Raw genomic sequence first — 17,632 nt, 5'->3', positions numbered from 1 at the left:
TGTGTGTGTGTGTGTGCCGGGCAACGGACGATCGCGTCGAATGACGTGAAAGGTTCACGAACATTCGCGAACATTCTATCTAGCGATCCGTTATCTGTATTGTGCTATCAACTATAGATTTATTTATGTAGATGTTGGCGCATACGGGCGTGAGAGCGATGGAGGTGTCTTGGGTCGCAGTGCCTTCGGATCCAGACTGGCAGAGGGCACCCTCAATCTACTCGCCCCTGCTGTCCTACCAGGCACCACAACGCCCAGTCCTTATTTTTTTCTGGGGGATGAGGCCTTTCCCACAGGTAAACCTTATGCGTCCCTATCCAGGTGAGAATAAAAATATTGAATAGCTGTTGGAAATAAACGCAGCCTTTGAATAAAGCCCAGAAGCGATGTCAAAGAAAGCGCGCCCGGGTCTTGGCTGGCATAGTTGTATCTCGTTTACTGATTATTATATATTATATATAATATTGTTAATGATGATCATACATCGGTCTAACGAAAAAACTAAAACTAAAAAAAATGCATACCCGGGCACAAGCAATGGCACAGTTTACCTGCTGTGCAATACATCCAACCTTATGGCACTGTAGGCAGTTGCCGTGAGCCTATAATTCGCACCCCGACAACATATAATCGTAGGCCAGAGGCCTTTCCACAGGATAATCTGATGCGACCTGTGCAGGTAATTAAAAACGAATTGGTCAGCCAAGTCATCTGTTCTGTCACCTGTTCTGTGTTCCGGTAAACCTTCCTTTTACAGTCCCCTAATTACTAGGTATTTACCCGGTACATACATGGTAAATTATAGTGTATTACTGGGTAATTACCACTGGCAATAAGAAGGTAAATACAGAGGTAATTACCCGGTAAATACATGGTAAATCATAGTGTATTACTGGGTAATTACCACTGGTAATAAGAAGGTAAATACAGAGGAATTATCCGGTAAATTATAGTGTATTACTGTGTAATTACCACTGGTAATAAGAGGGTAAATACAGAGGAATTACAGCTGATGTACCAAGTAAAACCTTCACTATTACCCATCAACTCAACTAAGTAGCGTGTAGTTGTAACTGTTTTAGGTTGGTAATAACTCCGATATTGTGTACTTCCTAGGAAATTAGGCAACCAATTCTTAGAAACACCCATTATCCAAGGTTTATGTTGGTAACATCCCAAATTTAATGATGTACTATCTAGAAATTAGCATAGTACTTTAAAATAAAATACTTTTTCTTAGTTATTATTAATAGCTACACCCATTTAGAAAGGGTTTATTCGATTTACCACTATGGAATTACTTACCTGGTAACAACCTCTGCAGGAATCTGTTTTCCTCTAGTGTCATGGTACATCTTCTTAAATACTGGGTACGAAGCCGTTTGTTTCCATGGTATGCAGGTTCTTACCATATAATTCATAATAGATACATTCCATTATCCATGCAGTCAACACAAACTTGTACCATGTACGTTCTGCGACGTTACCAAGTAAAACACGACAATTTACCCAGTAATTGAGCTGAAACTGTACTGTAAAAGGAAGCCTTGTTTGTTTCCATGGTATTACCAGGTTCTTACCGTATAATTTGTAATACATTATTCCCTTTTCCATGCAATCAACACAAACTTGTACCATGTACGTTCTGCGACATTACCAAGTAAAACACGACAATTTACCCAGTAATTAAGCTGAAACTGTACTGTAAAAGGAAGCCTCGTTTGTTTCCATGGTATTACCAGGTTCTTACCATATAATTTGTAATACATTATTCCCTTTTCCATGCAGTCAACACAAACTTGTACCATGTACGTTCTGCGACGTTACCAAGTAAAACACGACAATTTACCCAGTAATTAAGCTGAAACTGTGCTGTAAAAGGAAGCCTTGTTTGTTTCCATGGTATTGCCATGTTCTTACCATATAATTTGTAATACATTATTCCCTTTTCCATCTAGTCAACACAAACTTGTACCATGTACGTTCTGCGACGTTACCAAGTAAAACACGACAATTTACCCAGTAATTAAGCTGAAACTGTACTGTAAAAGGAAGCCTTGTTTGTTTCCATGGTATTACCAGGTTCTTACCATATAATTTGTAATATATTATTCCCTTTTCCATGCAGTCAACACAAATTTGTACCATGTACGTTCTGCGACGTTACCAAGTAAAACACGACAATTTACCCAGTAATTAAGCTGAAACTGTACTGTAAAAGGAAGCCTTGTTTGTTTCCATGGTATTACCAGGTTCTTACCATATAATTTGTAATACATTATTCCCTTTTCCATGCAGTCAACACAAACTCGTACCATGTACGTTCTGCGACGTTACCAAGTAAAACACGACAATTTACCCAGTAAGTTAGCTGAAACTGTACTGTAAAAGGAAGCCTCGTTTGTTTCCATGGTATTACCAGGCTCTTACCATACAAGTTGTAACTGGTTATTCCCTTCTCCATGCAATCAACACAAACCATATATGTTCTGCAACATCGTTCACCAGTAGTTAAGCACTTTAATTGTTGTTATAAAACCCCAATCCACTGTTGATGAAAGGCATATTAAAATTAAACAAAATCAAAGGCTTATCTTTCAAACAATGCATATCTCACAAACAAGCACTGAACACTGAAGAAATCAGACAAAAAAAAGAGCCGTCTGCATCAACTCAATTTAAATGTTACTGATGGTGTTTTCATAAAACACATGACAGTGTTATGGCAAGTGACCACAAGGAAGACTGCTTCAACCTCTACAATTTGAATAAGTGGTGAATGCCATGCAGCAATCTGCCTATGGGAGCATCTTTGTGGTCATTCGCAAACCAATGAGTCCACTCAATGAATGAGAGATGACTCTTTAGTGTCTTCTCTGTGAGGTATCCCTGCAGTCTCCACATCTGGGATTTGAAGGCTGACCAAGACCTGACCAGGTACCTCCAAATCTCCCCTTCCATACTGTAATAAAGAATCAGAAGACAAGAAAATAAACATTAGGACTGTCAATTAATGAACATTTCTAGAACATGTAGAACTCAAAGATTATTCTGTTTATCAGTTAAGAAAGGATGCTGGTCCTCTGGCCATTGTGTTTGGTCATATTGAAAAGAGAAAAAGGCATAGCCATAAATACAGTTAATAGGACGGGAGGGGACAGGCTGTTAGCTCCGGTTAGCCATTTAGCATCGAGCTAGCGGAGCATCTGTCATTCAAATAACTCGGACATGTTGTTTAAAAACTATAACATCGAATTTATTAAAATATCCGGATTTAATCGGGCTCTCTCCCATAAGTACAGTTAATAGGACGGGAAGAGACAGTCTCTGTTAGCCCCGGTTAGCGCGATGCTAAAGAGCAGCTCTACAGGAGCATGCCACCTCAACAGGTGCAAGTTAGCCTCCGGTTTGATATTCGGTTTACCACCCAATCGGATTCATCAACATAAGTGCAATACATTACGGGCTTAGTATGTTGAGGACGGTTTAGGACACCGTATCGCAAAAAATCACAAACACATGTTGGCGCCATCAATGTCTGTGCAACAACGTCATTTATGTTCTGGCTGCTACCTGTTCTATTTCATGTAGGCTGCGCCGTCTAGGCTTCGCCTTATGGGCTTGTCCCGTGCGCGCGCCTGCGCGCGCTGAAAATTCAAACTATGCACCTATCAGCGTGGGCACCGCCCACATTTCCCACGGTATCGTGTCTATATAACGCGGTGTATACCGTCGCTCATCCTCCCTTTTCTTTCAGCAATTGTGCTTATCAGCGAGAAATTGAGAACTACTATTAAGAAGATGAGAACTACAACACGGATCTCCCAAGCCGGTGTCAGCGGCTCGGGCGAGGCCGCGGACAAACGGCCCTTTTCAGGGCCACCTGAGAGCGCTCCTAGAGCTAGGTCCTTTTCAGGACTCCTATGCGCCTCCTGTCCCGCCTCCCTGGCACCGGGTGACGGGCACTTGGCGTGCTTTTGGTGCCTCGGCGCCGACCACGCCGCGGCTGCTATGGCGGCCCCCGTCTCCTGTGTCGCCTGCCGGGAGCTGCCTGAAGAGGGGATCCTCTCCAGGCATCTCTTCTTTTCCCCTGCGGTGGAAATGGCTTACGCCATCGACCTATTCGGACCTGACGTCGACGATGGCATCATCGGCGACTCGGCGTCCGGTTTTTCCCGCTCTCGGGTTACAACCGCCACCGTCATACAACACGAGGGTCCGCGCCGGATGACCGATCTCTTCCGGGAGATCATGGGTGAGGCGGCGGCCATCAAAGGGATTCCCATGCCGGCCCCGCCTCTCGCCCCCGTATCTGACGATATGCAGGGCGAGTGCTTTCGCTCCTATCTTTTTCCCGGCGGGTTACCCAGTGCCCCTTGTTCCCGCCTTTGCAGCACTTGTTTATTGCTGCCGGTGAGGACCCTTCGACCCTGAAGGCTCCGGTAAGATCCTACACGGATTTCACCAACGTGGAGGGGTGGGCCGATACTCAGGCGAGGGGGAGGGGGATCCCTCGTCTGGAGCCTCCCCTGGCAGCGCTTCTGTGTCCGGGCGCCGGATGGCTCCTTAACGAAAAGCCGCTGCCCCCCGACCGCCTCCAGAAGCAGATTGTCGGCCTAACGGACAGGGTGTTCGTTTGTGCCTCTCAATCCGCGGCGGCGGTCAACAACATCGCCCTGCTCTCCTCTGCCATGGTCTCCTTGTCGGCTGACAGGGAGGCCTACGGCCCGGAGGAAGCCGCGAGATGGCTGGCGGTTTCCCGCTTTTCCAGCTCCATCCTCCAGTTATGCCAGCCGATAGCCGTTTCGGCCGGCCAGCATATGGCGTGGGCTACCATGATTCAAAGGGTCATATGGCTCTCCCACACTGCGGTGCCGGAACGAGAGCGGGCCAGCCTCGTCCAGGGTCCACTAGCGCCGGATGGCCTATTTGGTCCCAGGTTCTCCGAGGTGCTCGCGCACCAGCAGTCAGTCCGTGAAAATCGTTCCCGGTTCGGGACGATTCTCACGGGCTCCTCCCGCCAGCAGGCTGAGAGGAAGCGGGGTCTAGGCCGGTCCCAGCGCTCCATGGGGCCGCCTCCGACTCCAGCCCCGGTGCAGCAGCCGCAGCTGCCGCGCACGGGGAGAGCAGCAGCGCCACGGACCGGGAAGTTCCGGACGCTTGCTCCTACTTTTTCTTTCCCTATTAAAGAAAAGAGTAAAGACCGTTCGGCCGAACGGCAGTACATGGTACCTAAAGAGCGATATTCCCCAGGCCACCTGTGTCCTACGCTTGTGGTGCGCTCCTCCATGTTGCCTCTTTCCCCCTCTCAGCCCGGTGGCTGTAGGGTGGCGGTCGGACGGCGTGTTCACATGGCCTCTGGTTCACCTGCTTCTAAGAAGCGGCGTCCCTTGGAGCCTCGTGGACGGATCAGAGACTCGTTGCACGAGCCCGTGGATACGGCCGCTTGTACCGGTCTCCTGGTTCCCCACATTATAGGTGAGGAGATGGGTCCGCGCGCTGTGGCTCCTACAGCATGCGCACAGGTGCTGCGGCCGGACGGCTCGCTCCCTGTTCAGCGGGCACGAGCGCGACGTCTAGACAGCTCGTTGTTTTTACAACTGCTAGTTGTGGTACGTCTCCTACGCTCGCTGAGCCTCCTCCCTTTCGTGGGAAGCCCCCCTTGGTTCACACGCAGTGTGAAGGCGGTAGGGGCAGAGGAATACGGGTTATTCCTGGACGGTCTTCCTCAGCTGTCGGCTCGCCCTCTCTCCAACCGTTATGCGTGTTGGCAAGAGCGTTGCATTCTGCCATCGTGGTTGGACACCACGTTGAGATGGGGCCATCCCATACAGTTCAAGCGTCGTCCCCCACCCTTTATGGGGTTGGTGGAGACCACGCTACGGGACCCGGCTGCGAGCACGGCTCTGGCAGCAGAGGTGGCACGTCACTTGGTAAAGGGGGCCATCACTGTCGTTCCCCCCCACGAGTCTCACCTAGGTTTTTAGGTTTTTTTTCTGGGTCTGCTTTTTATGCGCAGACTCCAGCGGTGGTTTGCTTGCCAACGGTTGGACCCCAGGCGACACAAGCTCAGGGTGCTCCTCGTCCCCCGTTCGGTGTCGCCAGACCTGGAATATTGGAAAGGACCCTCCGCCCTTCTCAAGGGTGTTCCACTGGGCAGGGTGGCGTCCTACGTAGTGGTCTTCACGGACGCCTCGTTGACGGGTTGGGGAGGAACGTGCCTCTCTCACTCGGTCGGAGACGAGTGGCGCACGCCCCCTACAGCACACTTAAATGTGTTGGAGCTCGACGCTGTGAGGAAAGTGCTGTTGCATTTCTTTCACCTGGTGCGCGGCCGCCACGTTCTGATCAGGACAGACAGTGTGTCGGCGGCGGCGTACATCAACAGACAGGGGGGAGTCCGCTCCCCTGCTCTCCACCGAAAGGCGGTCGAGCTCTGGCTTTGGGCTCATCAGTATCTCTGAGAGCCCTGAGAGTCAGCAGTCTGAGAGCCCTGCATATCGCGGGCGCCCAGAACTTTGGGGCGGACCTCATGTCTCGAGGCGGTCCCCGCCGAGACGAGTGGCGGTTACATCCCGACATTGTCAGACTGATCTGGCAGAGGTTCGGGACAGCACAGGTGGACCTCTTCGCGTCCCGGGAGAACACGCACTGCATGTGGTGGTTCTCCCTCAGCCCTCGGGATCTTCCCCCGTTGGGAGTAGATGCGTTGGCACACACACCTTGGCCGCGGGCTCTCTTGTATGCGTTTCCCCCGCTCCAGCAGATCCTTCCTCTTCTGGAACGGGTCAGACAGGAGAGACTGTCCCTGATATTAGTGGCCCCGGAGAACCGTTCAGCTCTGTGGTTTCCAGAGCTGGCCGCGCTCTCGCGGTCGGCGCCTTGGCCAGTACCATTCAGGCCGGATGCGCTTTCACAGGCCCACGGGACGGTGCACCACCCGCCCGATGTCTCGGGACGGCTGTTGGTTTGGCTCCTGAGAGGTTGATCCTGCAGGGCAAAGGTTTGCCTGAGACGGTTATCAACACTATTCAGAGTGCTCGTGCGCCTTCTACTTCTTCCCTCTATGCGGCGAAGTGGTGCGCCTTCTCTAATTGGTGTGAGACGAACCACGCTGTCCCATCTCAATGCGAGGTCGGAAGCGTGCTTTCGTTTCTGCAAAACTTATTGGAAAAAGGTTTGGCCTTCTCCACTATCAAGGTCTATGCGGCAGCCGTTTCGGCTGGCCATGCAGGCTGTGATGGTGGACCGATCTTCAGCCATCCACTGGTCAAGAGATTCTTGCGTGGGGCTAGACGGGTTAGGCCTGTTTCACGCGTGCTTACACCACGCTGGGATCTCCCCACCGTGTTGCGCGGATTGTCCAGGGATCCTTTCGAGCCTCTCTCCCAGGCCCCTTTGGATGCCCTGTCATTTAAGACGGCGCTCTTGTTGGCCTTGGTTTCTGCCAAGCGGGCCGGTGAGCTAACCGCTCTGTCTGTCAGCCCGAGTTGCTTGTTGCTAAACGAGGACAGCTCCTTCGCGTTGCTCAGACCTAATCCTGCGTTCCTCCCGAAGAACATTAATAGTTCTTTTCGGTCGAGGGATATTGTGCTTAAGGCTTTTCACCCCCCGCCTCATTCTAGTGAGGCGGAGGCGGAGTTGCATCTCCTGTGCCCGGTTCGGGCGTTGGCTATGTACGTGAATCGCTCGGCAGCGTTCCGCTCCACACAACAGTTGTTTGTGTGTTATAGCGACGCTAGCAGGGGCCGCGCTCTCTCTAAGCAGCGGTTTTCTCGCTGGGTCTGTGAGGGTGTTTGCCTAGCCTACTCTCGGCAGGGCTTGGCGCCACCGTTGGGCGTTAAAGCTCTCCACACGGAGCGTGGCCGCTTCAACGGCTCTACTCATGGGCGTTTCGGTGGAAGACATCTGCGCGGCTGCGTCTTGGTCTTCCCCCGGCCCCTTTGTCCGTTTTTACATGTTAGACATGTCCAGGGGCTCACTCGGCAACTCTGTGCTAGAGTCCGGGACCCCTTTTACGGCTTAAGAATATAGACATGTTCTTTAAAGCGGCGTGGTTGGATTTCCTCTCGCCGGCTGGCGAGTTGGTCTTGATTAACAGTCTCTTACTCTCCCACCTTTTTTCAAATGAAAAACAGGCTAGGGGGTTTTCTATTGGCTCGCCAATTGTCTGGTGGTTTTGTTTACCAGTGAGGCACTCCCGCCGTTTTCTTCAAATAAGAAACGGCCGAGAGAGTCCCATTATTGGAGAGCCGAATTCCGTAGCTCCGTCCCCGGTGGTAGCGGACCTAATGGAAACCGTGTTGCTCTGGTTTTCTTTTCCTTTTCATGGGTTCCATGAAGCACGGAATAGAACCGGAGTCTTTACAGACTCACTTTTTTCTCCCTTGATCATTGCCTTGCTTGATCTAGGAGGAATTAGTTTTTATAAAGCTGTTGTGTTTTACACTTCCTTGGCTTTTTGAGTCTCAATGTGCTCTGGTGACTTAGGTCGTTTTGACTGGGGTCCAGCAGGAGTACATTGATCGGGCTCCGCTCGCAGCTTCACCTTAGCCCATAAGGCGAAGCCTAGACGGCGTAGCCTACATGAAATAGTACGATAGTTATGTTATTATAACTCTAGTTCTATGATTGTAGGCGTAGCCGTCTAGTTTCCCACCTGCTGTACCCTCCAAATGCTGAAAGAAAAGCGTGGAGGATGAGCGACGGTATACACCGCGTTATATAGACACGATACCGTGGGAAATGTGGGCGGTGCCCACGTTGATAGGTGTATAGTTTGAATTTTCAGCGCGCGCAGGCGCGCGCACGGGACAAGCCCATAAGGTGAAGCCTAGACGGCTACGCCTACAATCATAGAACTAGAGTTATAATAACATAACTATCGTTTTAGGGACCGTCAACAAATTACACTCACCGATAGGTGGCAGAGACGTTACCATGGAATTGTTTCAGGAAATTAATCACACAAATATATTGCAATATAGTTAATCATAATGCAGTTGTTGCACACTTGAAAATAAACTCAAGCGTGACTTGAAGAGTAGTTCCTTTAATGAGTTCTGTAAACATACACAGGCAAAGTACACATTTGGTTAAGACACGTTCTGTCCGCCATGTTTGAACACTGCTCTACAAAATGTGTAGCTTGGTCTGTTTACATCCTAATCTAAGTATTACACAATTCGCAAAAATACATATTAATAGACATAGTAATGGGCAATGGAAATACACAAAATAAAAGCACATTGTGGCTCCTGATATTATTCCCAGTTCTTAACCTTGGCATACAAAGTAAACAAACACCATCTACATAAATGTACCGCGACCGGACCCTAATGGCGACGCAAGAAGATTAGCTTAGCTGCTAGCAGAAGTTGCTTATTACGGCGTTACAACCTTTTAATACAACATTCACGACTAAGTTAACTTGCCAACTCTTCCCCACATCTCTAACCCTTGCCCAGCTCATCTTATGTATATTCATGTCTCTTATATTGTTTGCTCACCTGTAAACATACACAGGCAAAGTACACATTTGGTTAAGACACGTTCTGTCCGCCATGTTTCAACACTGCTCTACAAAATGTGTAGCTTTCACGGGACAGAGTGCACCAATAGATCACCGCCACCCTGTGGCGGAAATTAAGTACTACATGTATTACATTCTATGCCTGTGTAAAGGTAAATGGAGCACAATGTTTACAAAATGAAACAAAAACAAGAAGAATGACTGTTCAACTAATTATGGCGAAATGGGGGGGGTGTACTTATCTAACACGCTATTCTCACATTCTCCCCTCCAAAAAGTGATGTCGTCCCTGACATTCTATTACCAAACCACATTATGATTTCAATAGTCCACATGTGACATCTATGCATGGCATGTAAGAAAGTTATTTCCAAGGAGTCAGAGTACATATGTGTCCATAAAGATGCATGACTGTCCACAGTCCCAAATATGACATATATCTCCTGTTAATGCCATATGTCTGCAGCAGGTGTATTTGTGCACGATAACAGCCCACTGCCACTTCGCTATAAGCGAGGATATCTGCATCTTCCCTGAGAGTAAGGTACTTTACACAGGAATAACCTCCTATCTAAGCCAACATGTGGTACACTTTCTTTGATTAAGTCTGTCTTAGTGTCATACACTTTTTAACCAACAAATTAGTAGTCATTACTTGTTTAACATTAACAACTGTAATTCCACATTGCTCAAGTATAACTTTACTGTTAACTGATTATAAATATTTTGCTTTTACTCTGAACACAACAGCAAATTATTCATAACACATGCTCAATCTATCCTTATGTATTATCTTTGCACTTAATCATGTGACATGGTAGGCTGCCCTAACTTATGATATGTAAATATCATTTTTGGTTTTCTTGTTCTCAAAGGATACTTATTCTCCATGGCAGGAGGATCAGCAGGATCTTCCTCCTCATCACTGGGTGCAGATTCAGGAGACCCCTCTTCACTCTGAGTGTCAGATACCTCAGTGTCCTGCTCTGATGCCCTGATTTCTTCTCCATCTGATGCCAGGTCTCGTCTTATTCCATTGTCTTCATTGTGTTCCATCTCTGCTGCTTCTCCGTTGCTTGGATAAAACTCTGGTGCTTCCACATTCAGATGATCTTCACCATGTCCACTGGCTCTTTGTCGTAGTCCAATAATGGATGTCCATCCATCCTCATTTTCATCCTCTGAGCTCTGTTCTTGCTCTTTGTGTTTGCTCTTGTTGTGTCTCTTTTTCCTTTTTACAGGTTCCAGAGGTAAGTCCACTTTTTCCACAGGGAGAAAGTCGCATGGCAGCAGAAGATTCCTGTGCAGGATCCTACAACGTCCCTTGCCGTTCTCTGGTTTGAGCTCATATACCGGACTGTCTGGATGTTTCTTTTGTGTCACAACATACACTTTATCTTCCCAGAATGATCTCAACTTTCCCGGACCACCTCTTTCAGTCAGATTTCGAACCAGCACCCTGCATCCAAAAGACAACTCTGCACCATGAACTTTTCTGTCATAGAGGACTTTACCTCTCAATGCCTCTTTGTTTGCCGAGTTGGAAGCCAGCTTGTAAGCTTCAGTCATTCTTGCCCTCCATTTCTCAGCGTAGTCGCTGTGCGATGAACCTTGATCTTTTGGTGTAATGCCAAACATAAGGTCAATAGGAAGTCTAGGGTTGCGACCGAATAAGAGGAAATAAGGTGCATAGCCCGTGGCCTCACTGCGAGTACAGTTAAATGCATGAACCAATTTTGCAAGTGACGCTTTCCAATCTGCTTTGGCAGTCTCTGGTAAGTTTCTGAGCATGGCCAAAAGTGTCCTGTTGAATCTTTCAACCTGGCCGTTCCCCTGTGGGTGATATGGTGTGGTTCTGGACCCCTTAACCCCACTGTATTCTTGTAGTTTAGCAAACAGCTTATTTTGAAATTCCTTACCCTGGTCGTGATGAAGGCGTGCAGGGAACCCAAACCTCAGTGCAAAATCTCCAAATATCTTTTCTGCGGCTGTTTTGGCAGCTTTGTTGCGGCAGGGGTAAGCCTGGGCGAACCGCGTGAAATGATCCATCACAACAAGGATATATTCATATCCTCCCTTACATTTCTCCAGATGTAAGAAGTCAATTGATACCAACTCAAAAGGATACGTGGTGATGATGTTGGTGAGAGGCGCTCTGGTTGGTTTGTTTGGACGCTTATTTTTCAGACAGCTACACACCTGTGTGATGTAATGCTCAACATCTTTCTGCATATGCGGCCAATAAAAGCGTTCTCTGATGAGATTCACCACCCTCTCCACTCCAAGATGTCCCATATCTTCATGGAGTTCTTTGTAAACCAGCCGATGGTACTTTTGAGGCAGGAGGAGCTGTAGTCTGTTTGTTGTTTCCCTGTACAGCAGTCCATCATCACTAAGGTGCAGTTTATGTTTTTGTCTTGCCAGTCCAGCTACTTTGTTACTTTGAGGTTGTTTTCCACACTTTGGCCACTGTTTTGATGCCATGTATTTTAACACCGGCCCAATCACTGGATCTTCTTTTTGTGCCTCTCTCAACTCTGTTTTAGAGATTTCCCCCACTGATGTCAAACCCTCATCGTCCTCAGCGATAGCTGTCGATATGGTCACTGGACAAAGCCAGGGCTCACTCTCTTGTGACTGAATAGCTACAGCCTGGGTCATACTGTTCATAACTTCAGGCAACACAGCTTGTGTGCATGTTAGCATGTACTGCTCCATGTCTAAGGGCATGCGCGACAGTCCATCAGCATCCCTATTAGCTTTGCCTGGGCGGTACTTAATAGTGAACTGGAAGTCAGCTAGTTCAGCTATCCACCTATGAGTAGTTGCATTAAGCTTAGCTGTAGTGAGCACATACATGAGTGGATTGTTGTCTGTAAAGACTGTGAATGGTGGTGAATAATAGAGGTAGTCTCTAAACCTCTCACATATGGCCCACTTCATGGCTAGGAACTCCAACTTTCCCGAGTGGAGGTGGTAGTTTCTCTCAGGGATAGTCAGCGTCCTCGATCCATATGCAATCACCACCAGCTTCCCTTTCTGCCTCTGATAAAGCACAGCCCCGAGCCCCACTTGTGAAGCATCGCAGTGTAAGGTGAAGGGTTGTTCATAGTCCGGATACCCTAACACTGGTGGCTCAGAGAGAAAGTCAATTAGACGGCAGAGTACCTGTTGGTGATCTGGAGACCATGTGATCGGATGAGATGATGGCAACTGACCTCCACCACTTTGTTTCTTCCCGACTTGTCTGGTTTGTTTCGGCTTCCCTTTTCCACATTTCTCTGCGGTGAGGAGATCATACATGGGCTTTGCAATGGAAGAAAAGTTAGGGATGTAACTACGATAGTAGGAAATAAATCCCAGTAATTTTCTTAACTCTCCAATGGTGGTGGGTTTCCGCTGCTTGATGGCCTGCACTGGAGCAATATCTGCAGGGTCCATAGTGTAGCCTTCTTTAGTAACCAGCTTCCCAAGAAATCTCACCTGGTTTCTGAATACTTCACATTTTCTGGGAGTCAGCTTTACTCCGTGGCTTTGGTAACGCTGCAGTACCTGCCTCAGATCATTCAGGTGGTGTTCAAATGTCTGAGAATGTACAAGATTATCATCCAAGTAAGGCAAACAAACCTCATCCCTCAGCCCAAGCAAACACTCCTCCATAGACCTTTGGAATTCTGCTGGTGCGGATGATAAGCCAAAAGGCATTCTTACCCACTCGTACAGTCCCCAGGGTGTTATGAATGCTGTGAGAGGACGGCTTGATTCTTCCAGGAAGCCCTGGTGATAGGCCTTTCCTTGGTCAAGGACTGAAAACCAGGAACTTCCTTTGAGGCTGTTCAACATATCTAATATGCGGGGTATTGGGTGTCGATCCGGAATGGATTTCTTATTCAGCTCCCTATAATCACAACACAGTCGGAGGCTTCCATCTTTTTTTCTCACACACACAATGGGACTGGAGTAAGGGGACATAGACTTTGTTATCCAGCCTCTGTTTAACAAATCCTCCAAGTATTCTTTTACCTCCTTATGAAGCGGCTTTGGCACTGATATGTATGTTCGCCTTACAGGTGTGGGGTCGTTAAGACGAATCTTGAGCTGCAGTGAGGGGATGGTCCCTACATCATGTTCATCCTTAGCAAAAGCATTGCATTCCTTTCTGAGAAGTTGTCTGACCTGCTGCTGATGTGATGGGGTAAGGTGAGTGAGGGGGACTGGGGGATCCCAATTCTCCTCACTCTCTCTTTCTTTAGTGTTTTCTTTAGTCTTCTCTCTGTTTTCTATCACCACTGTTTGTGGTGGGACCTTTGCCTCTGACAGACTGATGTCTACGGGTTTTGTATCTGCTGGATACATGGTTTTAACCCTCTGTGTTTGTCCCAGTATAGTTCTTGGTGGCAATAGGATATCATGACTAGTGCTGTTTGTGACTGGAATAGCAACACGTGACCAGCTACCTCTCTGTAATCGAATCACACTTTCTTCCATTTTTAACCCTTCTGGTAATTCTGCTTGTGAACAGGGTTCAAATAACACGTCTTGGTGTTCTGGGAGTGAGCCTGCCCTCACAGTGCACTTCACCGTTTTTGTTTGACCAGCTGGAATAGACTTCATCTCTCTACCCACTTTAACTGTAGCTTCACCTATCTCGTCGTCACCACGCTTCATTACTTTCAGAAATACTTCAGCTTTCTTACAGTCAAATGAGAATGCTGCACTGACTGCTTCTGTGACAGCACATGGTGGCGCTATACCCTTCGCTAACACCTGCTCAATTACATTGTAACCGATGATTGGTTGTTCTGCCACCCCATCTCCATCAGCTACAAGGACTGGCACAGAGAGCTCAAGCTGTTTGGTGCTGTTTGAGGGTAATTTGAATGTGACCTCAACCCACCCAGAAAAAGGAATAGGTGTCTGGTTTACTGCCCTCCCATCCAATCTATCTGTTCCCAGAATCTCAGCTAGATTCCTGACTGCAGCATGTGGAATGTTTTGTTGTCTCCATGTCTCATTGATTAGGCAGACCTGTGATCCAGTGTCCCACAAAGCTTTAGTTTCTATGTCATCTATCAGGCAGGTAATGACGTATTTCTTGCCAATCAGACTGAGTAACTCTGTTCTTCGTTTTGGGGAGAGGAGACTGACACTGACCGCTTCCTCCTTTTGTAGGGTCATATCTTGTGTTTTAGCTGCCACTTTAGCCTCTAAGTGCTGGATACTATCTGTGATTAACTTGTAGACATCTCTGAGCTGTTCATTCTGATTGTTTTTGTCAACAGGTGGCATTGGTGCAGCTGTAACAGTGCTAGATGACATATCTACCTGTCCTTGTTTATCAGTAGGCCTCCTTCCACTTCTACATCCACGTGACAGATGTCCACTCAGTCCACATTTGAAGCAATGGTCGCAGTTGTCTCCTTTATTGTTCTCTTGGCAATTTCTGCAGCCACGTTTCCTGCTTGTTCGCTGCTGGGCAAAAGATCTAGGGGACTCAGACATGACCTTTTTAATTTCTTCCACCTCTCCTCTCAGCTGTTTTATTACAACAAGTAGTTCAGATTCTGTGTGAGTCATTGCCGGTGGTGTTCGATTCACTTTACCTTTTGTGAATGTGGAGGATGCCCGTTCTTGTCCACCAACTGCTCCAACTGTTGCCTCTGGGACTGACTGTGTTTCAGCATGGATTTCTCTCACTCTGGGCTCTTTACAGTTTTTCTTAAATTTTTGTTGTCTTTCCCACTCAAGAATAGCTGCTTCGTTGATTTTCACAATCAGCACCTCGTCAGTGACCGCTGGGTCATCCAGGTAAGCTTTGAGCTGGTATTTTATATTGTCACTAATGAGTCCTGTCCCCAAAGCTCTTAGGAACTTTTTCTGAATGAGTTCCGGGCTATAGTGTTCATCTGAACCGAGTTCTCTGGATTTAACTAAGAGCCTCTCTTTTAGTTCTATTGCCCTAAAAAGGAAATTCTGGGGTGACTCATTACTTTCTTGAGTAACATTGAGGAGCCGATGATAAAGATCTGTGGAACTGTCCTCCTTGTAATGTCCCTTTAAGATGGTGCGCAGTTGAGAAAGGGTGAGGTTTGCTTTTATTTCTAGCATGTCACGTAAGATCAAGCCAGGACTTACGGCTCTTACAACTGCCTCAACTATTTCCTCCTCACTGTGTTTTTTCCTCAACCCCATATCAATCTGATGGGTCAGATTAGAGTGTGAAAGCTTGTCTTTCTGGCCCCTTTCCCCAATTTGACCGCTTATTTTGAACTCCCTTCTAATGGTCACTTCAGATGGCTTGGTAACTGAAGAGGAAGCTGTTGGTGGGGTAACTGAAAAGGGGGTTGTTAGTGGTAAAACAGGGTTGCTTGGTTCCTGACTGGTCATTTTATTCGTCAACCTCATTATGTCTCCTTCCATTTTCATTGTGGAGGCTTGAAAACTCAGTTGCAGTGCGGCATATTGTTGCTGCAGACTAGCTAGTGCTCCAACATTGCTAGTAATATCGTCACTCAACTGTGATTGTTCATTTATTTGCATCAATTCCTTTGCAGTTTTTATTAAGCGGATCAGAAACGCAGATGCTACTTGCTCCTCTTCATCTTCTACAGCTTTCTCAGCTGCTTCAATTAATAATCTGATCAGCGTATGCTTTTTGGTCTGCCTTTCCGTAGAGATTTTTGCTTGAAAACACACCTCTTGTAGCTGTTCCCAATGCAACTGCACCAAAGACTCGGCCAGTTGATCTTGCAGACTCTCCAGCTCCATTTTGTGTTTGGCCACTGCAATCTCTCTCTTCTCAGCTCACAGAAGCACCGCTGATCCCACCGCTGCCACCAAATTTGTTGCACACTTGAAAATAAACTCAAGCGTGACTTGAAGAGTAGTTCCTTTAATGAGTTCTGTAAACATACACAGGCAAAGTACACATTTGGTTAAGACACGTTCTGTCCGCCATGTTTGAACACTGCTCTACAAAATGTGTAGCTTGGTCTGTTTACATCCTAATCTAAGTATTACACAATTCGCAAAAATACATATTAATAGACATAGTAATGGGCAATGGAAATACACAAAATAAAAGCACATTGTGGCTCCTGATATTATTCCCAGTTCTTAACCTTGGCATACAAAGTAAACAAACACCATCTACATAAATGTACCGCGACCGGACCCTAATGGCGACGCAAGAAGATTAGCTTAGCTGCTAGCAGAAGTTGCTTATTACGGCGTTACAACCTTTTAATACAACATTCACGACTAAGTTAACTTGCCAACTCTTCCCCACATCTCTAACCCTTGCCCAGCTCATCTTATGTATATTCATGTCTCTTATATTGTTTGCTCACCTGTAAACATACACAGGCAAAGTACACATTTGGTTAAGACACGTTCTGTCCGCCATGTTTCAACACTGCTCTACAAAATGTGTAGCTTTCACGGGACAGAGTGCACCAATAGATCACCGCCACCCTGTGGCGGAAATTAAGTACTACATGTATTACATTCTATGCCTGTGTAAAGGTAAATTGAGCACAATGTTTACAAAATGAAACAAAAACAAGAAGAATGACTGTTCAACTAATTATGGCGAAATGGGGGGGGTGTACTTATCTAACACGCTATTCTCACACAGTTAATAGTTTAATATTCGAAAAAAAATCGACTAAACTATATTTGAAATTATTAATTGCATTCCGTTTAACAATAATGCAATATATTAGCAAAGTTACCTGCAGTAAGTAGCAGACCACCATTGGCAACTACTACTACAATCAGGTGACAAAATGTATTTTTTTGTGATTTTTATATTATTTTATATGATTTATTTCCAGAAACAATTCCATGGTAACGTCTCTGCCACCAGTCGGTGTGTGTAACTTGTTGACGTTCCCTAAAACAGGTAGCAGCCAGAACGTAAATGACGTTGTTGCACAGACATCGATGGCGACAACATGTGTTTGTGATTTTCGCGATAAACCGTCCTCAACATACTAAGCCCGTAATGTATTGCACTTATGTTGATGAATCCGATTGGGTGGTAAACCGAATATCTGGCGAATATCAAACCGGAGGCTAACTTGCACCTGTTGAGGTGGC

The 17,632-nt window shown here is 46.9% G+C and overlaps 1 protein-coding gene across 1 annotated transcript; it reads right to left on the bottom strand.

Annotated features, from left to right (window-relative positions):
* Positions 1-14,355: 14,355 nt before the first annotated feature.
* On the bottom strand, positions 14,356-17,161 carry LOC115546663 (uncharacterized). The gene is made up of 3 exons (XM_030360296.1): positions 16,882-17,161; positions 14,858-16,434; positions 14,356-14,364 (listed from the first exon to the last, which is right to left on the bottom strand). The coding sequence occupies exons 2-3, from the start codon at positions 16,298-16,300 to the stop codon at positions 14,356-14,358; spliced, it is 1,452 nt and encodes a 483-aa protein (XP_030216156.1). The 5' UTR covers positions 16,301-16,434; positions 16,882-17,161.
* Between the last annotated feature and the right edge of the window lie 471 nt (positions 17,162-17,632).

This window comes from Gadus morhua, chromosome 7, assembly GCF_902167405.1.
Source record: "Gadus morhua chromosome 7, gadMor3.0, whole genome shotgun sequence".
Classification (NCBI taxonomy): Eukaryota; Metazoa; Chordata; class Actinopteri; order Gadiformes; family Gadidae; genus Gadus; species Gadus morhua.
Note: the sequence above shows the minus strand (reverse complement) of the source record. Positions and strands in the feature narration are given on the sequence as shown.